The sequence below is a fragment of the Gymnoscopelus braueri genome, assembly GCF_963280865.1.
Source record: "Gymnoscopelus braueri genome assembly, chromosome: 7".
In the NCBI taxonomy this organism is placed as follows: Eukaryota; Metazoa; Chordata; class Actinopteri; order Myctophiformes; family Myctophidae; genus Gymnoscopelus; species Gymnoscopelus braueri.
In genome coordinates this window covers 56,764,866-56,780,887 of record NC_137608.1, presented here as the reverse complement: position 1 = coordinate 56,780,887, position 16,022 = coordinate 56,764,866, and the positions used below count along the sequence as shown (strand labels likewise).

General features: G+C 44.5%; 1 protein-coding gene across 2 annotated transcripts in view; it reads right to left on the bottom strand.

Annotated features, from left to right (window-relative positions):
• iqgap2 (IQ motif containing GTPase activating protein 2) overlaps positions 1-16,022 on the bottom strand; it is a 110,636-nt gene that overhangs the window by 79,864 nt on the left and 14,750 nt on the right. The window contains exon 3 of one of the 2 annotated variants that reach the window (XM_080432293.1): positions 4,627-4,783. The exons of the other annotated variant lie outside the window; for it this stretch is intronic. Within the exon in view, the coding sequence (XP_080288419.1) occupies positions 4,627-4,783 (157 nt within the window). The remainder of the gene's footprint in view (positions 1-4,626; positions 4,784-16,022) is intronic. 2 annotated transcript variants of the gene reach the window in all.

Sequence of the window (16,022 nt, the reverse complement as noted above, 5' to 3'; positions counted from 1 at the left end):
CGCCGTTGCGCCGGTCCAAACTCCCGAAAATGCTATCGCAGAAGCGCTCGTATATTTTGAAAATAGCAGATCTACAAGCTTATGAGCTTGTAGATCTGCTATTTTCAATGCAGCCAGGTCTGCAAGCTTATCTGAATGACTGTTAAAGCAGTTTGTTTAAATTACTTTATAAAATGTTATATTTTCACAGGGATTATTTATTAGTGTAGATATACATTTAGGCGTGGATTATGTGTCCAGATGCCTGTCAGACAGTCAGACAATGCTGCTCCGCAGGTCTAGAATGGAACAAACGGGTTCAGCCAACGTAAACAACTGCTCTCGACCAGACGTGAGATCTCAGCGTACGGTAGGATGAAGCCAACGTCAGGATATATTGATAAATGCATAAAGTTACAGTGATCTCAACGTACGCCCATTATTTGGTCTGCACCGCGTTGATAAATGAGGGCCATGGTCTCTGTCGGGTGGAAACCTCATATGTTCCAAAACTATTACTTTTCAGCATCCCTGGATTAACGGAAGTGTTTTAGGTGCTGAAGCACAGGGCACCAACCATGGGGGGGGGGGGTGGAGAAAAGCGACGAAATTTAGAAGCAGCGGCTGCTGAAGGAGCGCTAAGACAGTGAAACCCAGCAGATATTACAAGCTCATAGCATGTCCCCCAGTAGATATACAAGCTCACAGCATGTCCCCCAGTAGATATACAAGCTCACAGCGTGTCCCCCAGTAGATATACAAGCTCACAGCATGTCCCCCAGTAGATATACAAGCTCACAGCATGTCCCCTAGTAGATATACAAGCTCACAGCGTGTCACCCAGTAGATATACAAGCTCACAGCGTGTCCCCCAGTAGATATACAAGCTCATAGCATGTCCCCCAGTAGATATACAAGCTCACAGCATGTCCCCCAGTAGATATACAAGCTCACAGCGTGTCCCCCAGTAGATATACAAGCTCACAGCATGTCCCCCAGTAGATATACAAGCTCACAGCGTGTCCCCCAGTAGATATACAAGCTCACAGCATGTCCCCCAGTAGATATACAAGCTCACAGCATGTCCCCCAGTAGATATACAAGCTCACAGCGTGTCCCCCAGTAGATATACAAGCTCACAGCATGTCCCCCAGTAGATATACAAGCTCACAGCGTGTCCCCCAGTAGATATACAAGCTCATAGCATGTCCCCCAGTAGATATACAAGCTCACAGCATGTCCCCCAGTAGATATACAAGCTCATAGCGTGTCCCCCAGTAGATATACAAGCTCATAGCATGTCCCCCAGTAGATATACAAGCTCATAGCATGTCCCCCAGTAGATATACAAGCTCATAGCATGTCCCCCAGTAGATATACAAGCTCATAGCATGTCCCCCAGTAGATATACAAGCTCACAGCATGTCCCCCAGTAGATATACAAGCTCACAGCGTGTCACCCAGTAGATATACAAGCTCACAGCGTGTCCCCCAGTAGATATACAAGCTCACAGCATGTCCCCCAGTAGATATACAAGCTCACAGCATGTCCCCCAGTAGATATACAAGCTCATAGCGTGTCCCCCAGTAGATATACAAGCTCACAGCGTGTCCCCCAGTAGATATACAAGCTCATAGCGTGTCCCCCAGTAGATATACAAGCTCACAGCGTGTCCCCCAGTAGATATACAAGCTCACAGCGTGTCCCCCAGTAGATATACAAGCTCACAGCATGTCCCCCAGTAGATATACAAGCTCACAGCATGTCCCCCAGTAGATATACAAGCTCACAGCATGTCACTTTGTGCCGAGCGGTGAGAAAATGTGTGTGTGTGTGTGTGTATGTGTGTGTGTGTGTGTGTGTGTGTGTGTGTGTGTGTGTGTGTGTGTGTGTGTGTGTGTGTGTGTGTGTGTGTGTGTGTGTGTGTGTGTGTGAGACGTTAAACTGCCCCGTTGTAACCATAGACATATAAAGGTAGACGCCTCCTTCGGCTTTGAGGCATTGGTATCACGGGGGCCATTTTAGCGTAGGAAAGCTTCCCTGAAGCTTCCGCGTGTGTCACAGAAGGGGGCGTTCGGTAGGCCAATCAGAGGCAGGTGGGGGCGGGACAACTAGATTCTGACAGGTCTTAGAACTGTGATTGGCCAGTAGTCAACGCGCTGTGAGCGCTGTGATTGGCCAGTAGTCACTTTGAGTGTCCGTTTGCCTACGCGAAAATGGCGGCCGCGATACGAGTTGCTCCAACGAACTGCAGAGGCCAATGAGGTATCTAGGTTTCTATATCTATGGTTGTAACTACCACTGTTAATGTAGTAGGTGCACATTTAAGATGCATTCGCAACTTCTGGGGACTGTGTGCTTCATTACCATCACAAGAAGGTTCTGCTCACCGATGGAGTGAACCGACAGCCCACGCTGCCCTTCCCTAGAGCAGCTATACCGGGAAGAGAGGCGGTCTAACTAACTACCACCCGGCGGTGGATAAAGACCCGGTGGGTCTTCTAGCGGTGTGTCCACTAGCTGAGGAACAACAATGGGTGAACAGACTTTTGGGCTCATGGGAGCAGCTACGCTACGGAGAGCACTTTGACACCGGGCGGCAGTGCAGGAGTGGACTGGGAACTTTGTTTCCTCTGGTGGTCCAGTCTGGGACATGATGCCCGCAGACTGGTTGTTAGAGCCGGGTTTCCACTACTTGGGACGGGCAGAAAAGAGGCAGGAGGGCTGGCAGAGTGTTGTGCCGTCTCTCTGCTATGATTGTCAGCCGCCATGCGGAGACACTGCTGCTGGTGTCCAGGAGGACTGGGTCACATGACATGCAGTGGTGGAAAAAGTACTCCATTGTTTTACTTAAGTAAAAGTATCAATACTGCAATATATAAATACTCTGTTACAAGTGAAAGTCCAGAATAAAAAATTTACTTGAATAAAAGTACAAAAGTATTGGCATCAAAATGTACTTAAAGTACCAAAAGTAAAAGTACTAAAATATTTGAAAATAGCAGATCTACAAGCTCACAACGCGTCGCGTTGCGACGCGTTGTGAGCTTGTAGATCTGCTATTTTCAAATAGCCTAGGTATAAAATAGGGCTAAAGTGGTTAATGTATGTTTTATAATGTAATAATAATATCTGCAAAGTAACTAGTAACTAAAGTTTTCAAATAATTGTAGTGGAGTAAAAGTACAATATTTGCCTCTGAATGTAGTGGAGTAGAAGTAAAAGTATTGGAAATTGTAAATACTCAAGTAAAGTACAAATACCTAAAAATTGTACTTAAGTACAGTACTTAAGTAAATGTACTTAGTTACTTTACACCACTGCTTGTGTCCATGGAGGGCTGGGTCACATGACATGCTTGTTGCATCATGAGGACATACAGTATGACTTGACTTTGTGGACGTAACCTTTGCTGCACCGTAATATCTGTGTCCTTGTATACATTTTCTTTTGTGTGGACATAAATACATTGTTAAAATGTGTGTCATTGTGTCAGAGGGGTACAACAGCTGGGCGACCTTCAGGGTCTGCGTTTGACCTTTCACCCTGCCCCCCCCCCCCCCCCCGTTTCCTGTGGAACACTGTTGACAGGAAGTAGGATTTGTCGGTGAAGGATCTGGAAGGAGAGACTTCCTGTCCTGTCAGTGTTGTAAAGCTCACTGAGGAGGAACACAGACTACAATCTAACATTCTGTGTGTGTTTGTGTGTGTGTGTGTGTGTGTGTGTGTGTGTGTGTGTGTGTGTGTGTGTGTGTGTGTGTGTGTGTGTGTGTGTGTGTGTGTGTGTGTGTGTTTGTGTGTGTGTGTGTGTGTGTGTGTGTGTGTGCGCGCGCGCGCGTGTGTGTGTGTGTGTGTGTTTATCACATTATGTTGCTGTAACTCCTCAATGAGAGTATATCTCATCTCATAATCAGACTCTATAATGAGTCCTGGGGTTTAGGACTACGGATTGTAACACTATGAACCATGGGTACAGTGTGTACCTTGTATCGCACTCTATGAATCATATGAATCATGGGTAGAGTGTGTACCTTGTAGATTGGAACACTCTATAAATAAAGGGTACATAATGTACCTTGTAGCGGTTCTGGTCCCGGTCGTACACTCTATAAATAAAGGTACAGTCATGTACCTTGTAGCGGGTCTGGTCTCAGTCATACACTCTATAAATAAAGGTACAGTCATGTACCTTGTAGCGGTTCTGGTCCCGGCCGTACACTCTATAAATAAAGGTACATAATGTACCTTGTAGCGGTTCTGGTCTCAGTCGTACACTCTATAAATAAAGGTACAGTAATGTACCTTGTAGCGGTTCTGGTCCCGGCCGTACACTCTATAAATAAAGGTACATAATGTACCTTGTAGCGGTTCTGGTCCCGGTCATACACTCTATAAATAAAGGGTACAGTAATGTACCTTGTAGCGGTTCTGGTCCCGGTCATATACTCTATAAATAAAGGTACAGTCATGTACCTTGTAGCGGTTCTGGTCCCGGTCATACACTCTATAAATAAAGGTACAGTCATGTACCTTGTAGCGGTTCTGGTCCCGGTCATACACTCTATAAATAAAGGGTACAGTCATGTACCTTGTAGCGGTTCTGGTCCCGGTCGTACACTCTATAAATAAAGGGTACAGTAATGTACCTTGTAGCGGGTCTGGTCCCGGTCGTACAGCCTCTTCTCAGACACCACTTTGGGGGAGAAGAACGTGGCCAGTTTGCCGAGGTAAACGCCGTTCCTAAGCCCCTCCTCCAGCTCTGTGGTGGGCGGGAGGTCCTCTTCTAGACACGCCTCCATCCACCTGAGACACACGCACACACAAGATGTATTTATATATATTTATAATATATATATTTATAATATATATATTTTTTATCACACAATTTTGTAACCCTTTTTTCACCCAGTGCCAATTATCTAAGTGATCCTGGGCGCTACACTCCCCCCCCCCAGCCTAGGGAGCCCAGAGCAGAGCTCATGCCTCCTTCAATGCATGAGAGCCAACTGACCTTCTTGTCACCTGACAGGGGAGAGTTTCCCTGGTAGGAAGTAGCGCGTGGAAGGAACACGTTATTCCAACCAGTTCCTTTCCCCTCCATCAGGCGCCCCGGCTGACCAGGGGGAGGCAGTATAGAGACCAGGATTACTACATGTTTATTCCACACAGAGAGCCCTTTCACCAACCACACCTAGGGTATGGGCGCTGATGACGGGGAGGAGAGGACACGCCCCCAGCGTCCCCGGCGGGAATCGAACCCAGGACCTTCTAGCTGTGAGGCGACGGCGCTACCGATTGCGCCACCGTGCCCCCGAAATATTTATATAAGTCCACATAAACACTTAAACACACATAAAGTAAACACTGCCAATGGGAAAACAGCCTGTTACATAACATTGTTGAATACAATACAGTTGTCAGACAAAGCAGACATCAAGCATGGATAAAGGAAACAAACATTCTACTGTTATAATGTCCTACCAGCACATAAACAACACATCTGTTATAATGTCCTACCAGCACATAAACAACACGTCTGTTATAATGTCCTACCAGCACATAAACAACACATCTGTTATAATGTCCTACCAGCACATAAACAACACATCTTAAATGGATTAAACCTTTCAACCCATTCAATCCGGGGACGCATCTCTGTCATTTTCTTCTTTCTTTGGCTATTCAAAAATAGCAGATCTACAAGCTCGTCGCTACGAGCTTGTAGATCTGCTATTTTTGAATAGCCAACGTATAAATGGATAAAGTGGTTTCACCCCCCCCCTCCCAAGGACCCCAGTTTGAGAACCAGTGAACCACCCAACCCAGAGTGTCTACAGCCCTTCAGACATGAAGCAGAATAATCAGTCAGTCTCTAATCTCAACCTTCTCCACAGAATGTTCATTTAAAGCTTTAACTTTCCCGTCTACGCTAATCAGGTTGCCACGGTGACCGCAGAGATGTAAACAAACATCAAAGGGAGTTGGAGCGCCCAGTCGGTCAATATTAGTTTGTCCTGCTTTCACCTGCTGAGGCTCCGCCTCCAACAGGCCTACAGCTGACCCACCAAATACCAGTACTCTACCCCAAGTACTGACCAAATACCAGTACTCTACCCCAAGTACTGACCAAATACCAGTACTCTACCCCAAGTACTGACCAAATACCAGTACTCTACCCCAAGTACTGACCAAATACCAGTACTCTACCCCAAGTACTGACCAAATACCAGTACTCTACCCCAAGTACTGACCAAATACCAGTACTCTACCCCAAGTACTGACCAAATACCAGTACTCTACCCCAAGTACTGACCAAATACCAGTACTCTACCCCAAGTACTGACCAAATACCAGTACTCTACCCCAAGTACTGACCAAATACCAGTACTCTACCCCAAGTACTGACCAAATACCAGTACTCTACCCCAAGTACTGACCAAATACCTGCTACCTGACACACTGGAAGGAGACAACCCAAAACCAAATGGAATGCTATCTAGCTCTAAAAAGAGAATATACATTGTCAGAATACCTGAGCAGGTGAACGACCCAACATTAAAGAAAAGCCTTGACTAGGTACAGACTCAGTGAACACTGCCTTGCAATAGAGAAAGGGCTAGTAAAGAGTTAATAAAGCGTCACAATCATTTTAACCCCTTTTTATACTTTGGCTATTCAAAAATAGCAGATCTACAAGCTCTATAATCTACAAGCTATGAACTTAAAGGTAGATCTGCTATTTTTGAAAAATCGTGAAAATGTGTGCAAGTCTTTGAATATGTATTTTTTTAAAGCAAACATTTGTAACTCAAATCTTTGCTTCTGGGGGGGTCCCTGGAACAACATATTTTGAGATGGGGGTCTGCGGCCAAATACATGTCATTTTGGGGGTCCTTGACATGAAAAAGTTTGAGAACCACTGCATTAGACAACACTTCTCTACGTACAGGGTTAAGAGGTTAGATGGAAAATATTTGGAAAATATTTTGGCTTGAACAGAGGAAACAGCCCCCAGACAGACAGACAGACAGACAGACAGACAGACAGACAGACAGACAGACAGACAGACAGACAGACAGACAGACAGGACAATGAGAAGTGTCCATTGTTGTGGACAGAAGCCACAGTGTGTCCATACAGACAGACAGACAGACAGACAGACAGCATGCCTTAGGGAGGGGGAGGAGGGGCAGGACAGACCCTCCTACAGAGAGCTTACGTTTACTCTGCAAAACACAACATTTACACCACCAATGGTTCCCAGACACTGGTGTCGGGACCCGTTTGTATGGGTTGTGTGTGAAAAAATCCTTCATTTATTGATTTATTTTTGAAATTATTATTTCATACGATTTATTTTTTTTTAAGTCAAAAAAGAAAAATCATTTTGAAAAAAGCTAACATTTCGTCCTGGACCGCTGGCGTAGCGGTCCAGGCACCTAGGCTCAATATAGCCTATGACAGCGCGTTGCGGGTTCAAATCCCGATCCCGGGGCCTTTGCTGCGTGTCTCTCCCCATTTTCCTGTCAGCCTAGTGTCCTGTCTGTCAATGAAGGCAGAAAAGCGCAACAAAAAAAAATTATCAGATGTATAAGCTCACAGCATGTTGCAATGTGACACGTTGTGAGCCGTGACGCAAGTCCAGAGGTTCCACAGGGTTCCACATCAATACTCTGATAATATTTGGAATTTATCAATATCACTATCAGTTTAACTACTTTATTAACCCTTTAACCTGGTGATGACATCTGAGATGCTAAACTATAAAGCAAACATCACATGGATGCACCTGGACGTATCATCAGGGTTGTAGCCTGGGGTCAACGGGTGTTTCGGGTCTCGCAACAACATACACCCTCACCCAGGTGACCCAGCCAGGGTTGATCAAGCCCCGACTTACGTCCCAGTAGACAAAGATTTGGCAGACTGTGGTAACTCTGAGGACCCCCTAGGGGCCACGGACCCCCTGCTGAGGACCCCTGTCTTAGGGGGAACGATGTACATACTGTAGGTACATAGTGTAATATGACATAAATGTAAGGTGCTGTAAATCTGTTTTGTTTTTTTTAGAGGGGTGTGACAATGAGCCAAAAGAGCTTTAGAACCACACAGGCCTCCACATTCTAAACTGACCTGTCTGTAGATTACATCTGTCCCCCACTAGCTCCCCTTTTGATTTGATTACAATCTATTATTTATACAGACTGTATGGTTTCTAAAAAAGAAGGCTGGGTCACAACAACATGAAGTTTATTATGTAGGTTTACGATGATGAGGTCATGGGATCAGTATTATGAGGTCATCGGCTCGCTATGATGAGGTCATCGGCTCAGGGGGAAGAAAAAGAGAGAGAGAGAGAAAGAGAGAGAAAGAGAGAGCGAAAGAGAGAGAAAGAGAGAGAGAGAGAGAGAGAGAGAGAGAGAGAAAGAGAGAAAGAGAGAGAGAGAGAAAAGGGGAGAGAGAGAGAAAGAAAGAGGGAGACAGACAGAGAGACAGACAGAGAGACAGATAGAGAAACGAGAGAGAGAGAGAGAGAGAGAGAGAGAGAGGGGGAGAGAAAATAGTGAGTCATAAAGAAAGGGAGGAAGAAGATAATAGGTGATAAATGGTAGTTTAGGTTCAGTATATGTTACTGTACATGTTTACATGTTCATGTACAGTAACATGTTAACATGTACAGTAACATGTTAACATGTACAGTAACATGTGCTGAGTAACGGTTTAGCGCAGCAGCTCTATAAAGAGCTGAACAGAGCAGCAGTCTACTGGCACTGAGGAGAACAAAGTGTATTTATTGATTTATTTATTGATGTGAGATTCAGGCCATTAGCATGTGAACGTGCTCAGTACTGAACTGTCCACTGCTCCTTATAGTCAGGATCATATTGTCTCTGTCCGGTGAAACCAAGTTTCACCGGACCATGTCCAAAATGACATTCAGGATTCAAATAAAAAAAATAGCACTAATAGCAGCAAATCTACAAGTTCAAAATAACAACAACAAAAAAATGTTCACCCACTGTTTTACACCTATAAACCTGTGATGAGACAATAAAGCAATAAAGCAAAGTTTAGCCAACAGAAAGACATGATGGCCTCTGTATGGAATCCTAATAACTGAAACCACACGTTGAATCCAACGACAAGTGGATTTCCCCCGTGGGATCACTAAAGGTCTATTTATTTATCTAGCATCCTAGGTTCTATCTGTCTTCAGTGGATCACTAAAGGTTCTATGTATCTGTCTTCAGTGGATCACTAAAGGTTCTATGTATCTGTCTTCAGTGGATCACTAAAGGTTCTATGTATCTGTCTTCAGTGGATCACTAAAAGGTTCTATGTATCTGTCTTCAGTGGATCACTAAAAGGTTCTATGTATCTGTCTTCAGTGGATCACTAAAGGTTCTATGTATCTGTCTTCAGTGGATCACTAAAGGTAGATCACTATCTGCCTTCCAGTGACAATGAATGGAAAGAATGATTCACCGGGACTCATTCCAGCAAACATACCTGGCAAAGAAAAACGTTAAAAATTCTGTTGTCGCTTTTCCATAGAAATTATGTGTTATCATGTGGACCTGCCTTCCCCCAGACACCTGTTGAAACCCCTGTGTGTGTGTGTGTGTGTGTGCGTGTGCGTGTGCGTGTGCGTGTGCGTGTGTGTGTGCGTGTGTGTGTGTGTGCGCGTGTGTGTGTGTGTGTGTGTGTGTGGCTCATGGCTGGGTCACTATACCTGTTGTTAATGATTTAAAACACAGTGAATCATGGCCGTCTGACAGTCTGTTAGACATTACTTTTTACTGACTGGAAGTCACAGCATATTTCACACTGCAGACTGTGTCAAGATAACACACTGTAGCCAGGATTACCTTTAACCCATTAAGGAGTAGTTCACCCCAACAAACACTTTTTATTTTCTATCATTTACAAAACCCATGAAGCTTTGAATTCATGATTTAAAAAAAAAATGTGTGGCATTCCTAAGGCAGTAATTTGATGACTGGCAGAGGCGACAAAACAAATCTCCATGAGTTCCGGGCTTCGTGGGGTGTGTAAATGATAGAAAATAAGTCATTTTGTGGATAAACTACTCCTTTAAGACCTGAAGCCGATTCTACAATTTGTAAAACCTTTTTTCGGAAAAAACGTATGTTGCCATATCTGGTAAAATGTGTTTTAGTCTTAGCCTTAGATATACTTTGTACCCGTTTTGTATACCTCTGTTTTTTGTATTCATGTATCATGCTTTGTTTTTCCTGTATAATGTAATGTACTCTATTGTCTGCTTGTTTTTTTGTCTTTTTTTTGTGGGGACTGCAGATGTAAATCAGCATCTTTGGTGTATTTACATAACATTGATATGTACTGTTCATACTATAACTTCTGTGTTAACGTCTATGGAACTAGATATATATGGAATATGGAATCACTATCAGCAGTAACTTAAGGTTGTGAGCAGTTTGCTGACCTGCCTTTAAAACCTGACCTCATGTGAAGGAGTCAGCCAGGCAGTCAGCACGACTCAGCACTCTTTCATTACACCTGTTGACTTTGTCATCGCTTACACCCCCCCCCCACACACACACCTACTGTAATGACAAGCTGACAACACACACACACACACACACACACACACACACACACACACACACACACACACACACACACACACACACACACACACACACACACACACACACACACACACACACACACACACACACACACACACACACACACACACACACACACACACACACACTGCCCTGTACATAAACACATGTTGTTTATGCTAATTAAAGCTAGGCAGATAGGAGCCAGGCTACTGGAACATGAGTCAGCATTTTGACAATAACAACAGAACTGATGCTGAGTGTGTTTTACACGACAACACCGCCTGGCTCTGCAATGTCCTTAAAGAACTAACATCACACCTGTCTCACTGCATGTCCTCTCCTTATAAAGAACTAACATCATACCTGTCTCACTGCATGTCCTCTCCTTATAAAGAACTAACATCATACCTGTCTCACTGCATGTCCTCTCCTTATAAAGAACTAACATCATACCTGTCTCACTGCATGTCCTCTCCTTATAAAGAACTAACATCACACCTGTCTCACTGCATGTCCTCTCCTTATAAAGAACTAACATCATACCTGTCTCATTGTCTCCGCCAGGCCGAAAGGCATGGCGAGAGAGTATGTTTTACCCCCTGTCCGTGTGTCCGTTTGTTTGTGTGTGTCCGTGTGTCCGTCCGTCCATCTGTCTGTGAACAGCTAATCTCAGGCACCGTTGGCCCGGTCGCTGCGAAACTGTGCACACACACTCCCTGGATGCCAATTCAGAACCTCTGACCAAATTTTTCACATGGGCCTGTTATAGTGCCACCAGGAGGCCGATTTGTGCAAAACATATTTTTTTGACAGTACTCCTACAGATTTTGTCCAAAAATCACGCAAATCGGTACACAGTATCTCTATAGTCATTAAACGAAATGAGTCTTTCAGATTTCTCATATTCCATCCTGATTGGCAAAAAATGTCTTCCAAAGTTTGCAGGAGTGCTCCGTTTTGAACAAAATGCCTCAAATCATGAACACAGCATGCAATTTCCGTGAAATTGTGCATGCACATTCCCATTAGGCCGAGGAAGAACTACCATTTGAAAATTTTCAAATCAGCCTCATGGTGGCGCTATAACAGGCCGATTCGTGTTTTTACCTATAATTGCACCGATCTGTGTAACCCTAGAGGTCAAGGAAAAACCTTTGCCCTGCATTTTTCACATCTGCCTTTTATAGCGCCACCAGGAGGCCGACTTATGTAAAACACATTATTTTATACTACTCCTTCCAATTTTATCCAAATTTCACGCAAATCGGTACACATGATCTCTATAGTCATGTGATCACGACGGATGTGTTTAATTTTTCATATTCCATCCTGATTGGCTAAGATTGACATCTAAAGTTTGCATTATTGGCTTGTTTTGAAAAAAAATCCGCAAATCATGAACGCCAATTGCGCTCAAACTTTGCACGCACATTCACACTATGTTGAGGAACAAATGCCACCCTTTTAACATTGGCCTGTTATAGCGCCACCAACAGGTCTAATTTGGCTAAACACATGTTTTTAACAAAATGCCTCAAATCATGAATGCAGTCAGTGTCCGATTGTCGTGGCCTAAGAAGAAATGGCACCCTTTTCACGTTGGCCTATTATAGCGCCACCAGGAGGCCACAATAGCCTACCTGACCTGGCGGAGACCTGTGCTCCGAGGAGCACTTTTTCTAGTTTTATTTTGAAACTTTTTGATGAACTAAATATCCTCTAAGTGAAACATTCAAGGATGACGCCCTGTGCACCTGTAACATTTGATTCCACATGCTTTTCTATCAATTGTTATACCACATCTTCATGTAGTAACTTGTATAACAATATAGTTATTATTATTGTGCACCGAAGTCTGACGTAATTTACACATCCTACCTGGTTCGCGGTTCCCCCCCCCCCCCCCCCCCCTGTTTTTACTCTTATGGATATGAAGCGTAAACTGACGGTGAGAAAACGCTAATGTTACTTCCGCCGAATTAGTTACATTTTTGCCAGAAACAGACTGTATCAAATATAAGTGACTGACTATCATAAACCATACAGAACCTCCTCCCTGACAATATGGCCGAGACAGTTTGTTTATTTTTGGACCACAATTCTTATATGAGACGATTCTAAGATGACCCAATGTTATTCTCCATAGAGAAATACTTTAGGAACCAGGAGAAGTAGTGTTTCCCCCAAAACAACTCTATGGATTAGTCCCCCCCCATGGAGACTTGAACTCATGGATATTGTTTTGGTAGGCAGTGGTTCCGGTAGGAGACACAAAGGAGACTCTTTGTGTCTCCTACCGGAACCGCTTCCGGTCATCAAATTATTGTTTTAGGAATGAGACAAAAACTAAGAAAAATATCTATGAATTGAACTCTCCATGGGGGTGAACTATCCCTTTAAAGGAGGACTTCAAGGTGACATAGTGTATGAGCCTAATATAATATTACAATAATATAATACTGGTGGGAAAAAAGGTCGTTTCAGTGAACGAACGATTTTGTTCACGTTCACGGCAATGATGATTCGTTCAAATGATTCGTTCACGTTCTCGTTCAGTAGCGCTATTTTCTAGTGTTCAAAATGTACTTGAGTAAAAGGACAAAAGTATTGGCATCAAAATATACACTTAAAGTACCAAAAGTACTAACATATTTGAAAATAGACGATCTACAAGCTCACAACGCGTCGCATTTGTGAGCTTGTAGATCTGCTATTTTCAAATGGCATGTGTAAAATAGGGCTAAAGTGGTTAATGTATGTTTTATAATGTGTGTAAAACACCATCGCGGGAGCGTTTTTTTTACGTCGCAAGTGAACGTAACAGTTTCATAAAGTTCTTTTGAACGAATCGATCATGAACGACACATCACTAGAGCCTAATAGACGTCAGGTCAGCAGGTAGACCATTCATTACACAGTAACACTATGTGAGGAGAACCCCAAGACCCCAAGACCCCATGACCCCAAGACCCCAAGACCCCAAGACCCACAGACCCCAAGACCCACAAGACCCCAAGACCCCCAGACCCACAGACCCCAAGACCCACAAGACCCCCAGACCCACAGACCCCAAGACCCCAAGACCACAAGACCCCAAGACCCAAAGACCCCCAGACCCCCAGACCCACAGACCCACAGACCCACAGACCCCATGACCCCATGACCCCAAGACCCACAGACCCCAAGACCCCAAGACCCCAAGACCCCAAGACCCACAAGACCCCATGACCCACAGACCCACAGACCCCCAAGACCCCAAGACCCACAGACCCCAAGACCCACAAGACCCCCAGACCCCCAGACCCCATGACCCCAAGACCCACAGACCCCAAGACCCACAGACCCCATGACCCCAAGACCCCAAGACCCCATGACCCCAAGACCCACAAGACCCCAAGACCCCAAGACCCACAGACCCACAAGACCCCAAGACCCCATGACCCCAAGACCCCAAGACCCCATGACCCCAAGACCCCATGACCCCAAGACCCCAAGACCCCAAGACCCACAGACCCCAAGACCCCAAGACCCACAGCAAAGACAATAATGGCTGTATAAAACCACGGCTGGACATCCACCCAGCAGAGCTTAAAATACACTGAACACTGTGGTCAGTGTGTGTGGTCAGTGTGTGTGGTCAGTGTGTGTGGTCAGCAGACAATTGTTCAAGTCGCTCCGGTCCGAGTCCAAGTCGAGTCCCAAGTCATTTGGTCCCAAGTCCAAGTCGAGTCCCAAGTCGTTTGGTCCCAAGTCCAAGTCGAGTCCCAAGTCAATCCAACCCTCAGGTCCGAGTCCCAAGTCGAGTCCCAAGTCATTTGGTCCCAAGTCCAAGTCGAGTCCCAAGTCAATCCAACCCTCCGGTCCGAGTCCAAGTCGAGTCCCAAGTCATTTGGTCCCAAGTCCAAGTCGAGTCCCAAGTCTTTCTGTTGTGGGCAAGTCAATAATGCATTTAACTTGAAGGTTAAGGATGATTGTATTTTAATATATTATAAGAATAGTATAACTATCTGTGAAATATAACCCATTTATTTCACAAAATAATGTGTTGGCAAATGACCAATATTTAGTTATATAGGTCTCAATATGTCACATTCAGCCCTGGACTTCACTGACTGAAGTAGGGCTCACATTAATCACATTAGATTCACAGAATGAATTTTACCCACAAGTTATTTTCATTCAAATGAAATGTGAATGAACTTGCTCTAATATTGACTTTAGTTGATGTTTCAGTCTTTAAAATATAGTATTTCTTAATTATTAAATAATTACAGCTTGTAGATTGGCTATTTTCACGATTTCAAATTGTTTTTAAATAATAATGAAAAAGGAACATACAAGATTTCCACCCGACAGCCATAATAAATAGCCAATATATGGTTCTGTATCAGTATATGAGTCCGTTTTAGCAGATTTCATTCTAATTGGCTACTATGCCTGCATATGAATTTCATGAGCCTGGGTAGGTCACCCTGGCTTGGCGGAGATATGCCCTGTAGCGCACGCTCTGCACAGCAGCAGCAGGTGAAAGCAATTCACTTAAACGAGGGTTGTGTTGCGCACCAAAAAACGGACTAAGACTTTATTGCTGTTACCATGGATAAAGTAAATTCGACAGTGGTGAGTGACTTTCATGTTTACAAGTACGTATATCTTGCTGGCTGGTGCTACTGTTGTTGTTGGGGTGGCTGGGGTCATAAACAAAACACGAACTAGTTGCATCGCCAGGCGTTGTGAGCTTGTAGATCTGCTATTTTCGCTTGACTCGCTTCTTTTGGGCTGGTTTTCCTAGACCTGGTTGCTTGTTTTTCCTCACAACACTGGCACTGATGATAACTAGACGGCAGCCGTCATAGAATCAAAATGACCCCGCTGGGAGCGGTGGTGGCGTTTGTGGTAGAGTGAGCATGGATTTGTATGAAGAGAGATTGCGCATTTGCGGTAGAGTGAGCATGGGTTGATATAAAGAGAGAGAGCACATTTGCGGTAGAGTGAGCATGGGGTTGTATTAAGAGAGATAGCGCATTTGCGGTAGAGTGAGCATGTGTTTATATAAAGAGAGAGAGCACATTTGCGGTAGAGTGAGCATGGGGTTGTATGAAGAGAGAGAGGCATTTGCGGTAGAGTGAGCGCATTTCACACACAGATCATTCATAGGGGAAAAAACAAAACGAGTCATTAGAGTCATCTTGTCTCGAGTCGAGTCGAGTCGGGAGTCATTGGCTAGCAAGTCCGAGTCGAGTCTCAAGTCTCGTTGGTCTTTTACCTTCCAAGTCCGAGTCGAGTCGCAAGTCTTTACCTTCAAAGTCCGAGTCGAGTCGCAAGTCGTCAAATATGCGACTCGAGTCAGACTCGAGTCGAGTCACTATGACTCGAGTCCAATTGTCTGGTGGTCAGTGTGTTACAGCACAGGCCACACAGGAACC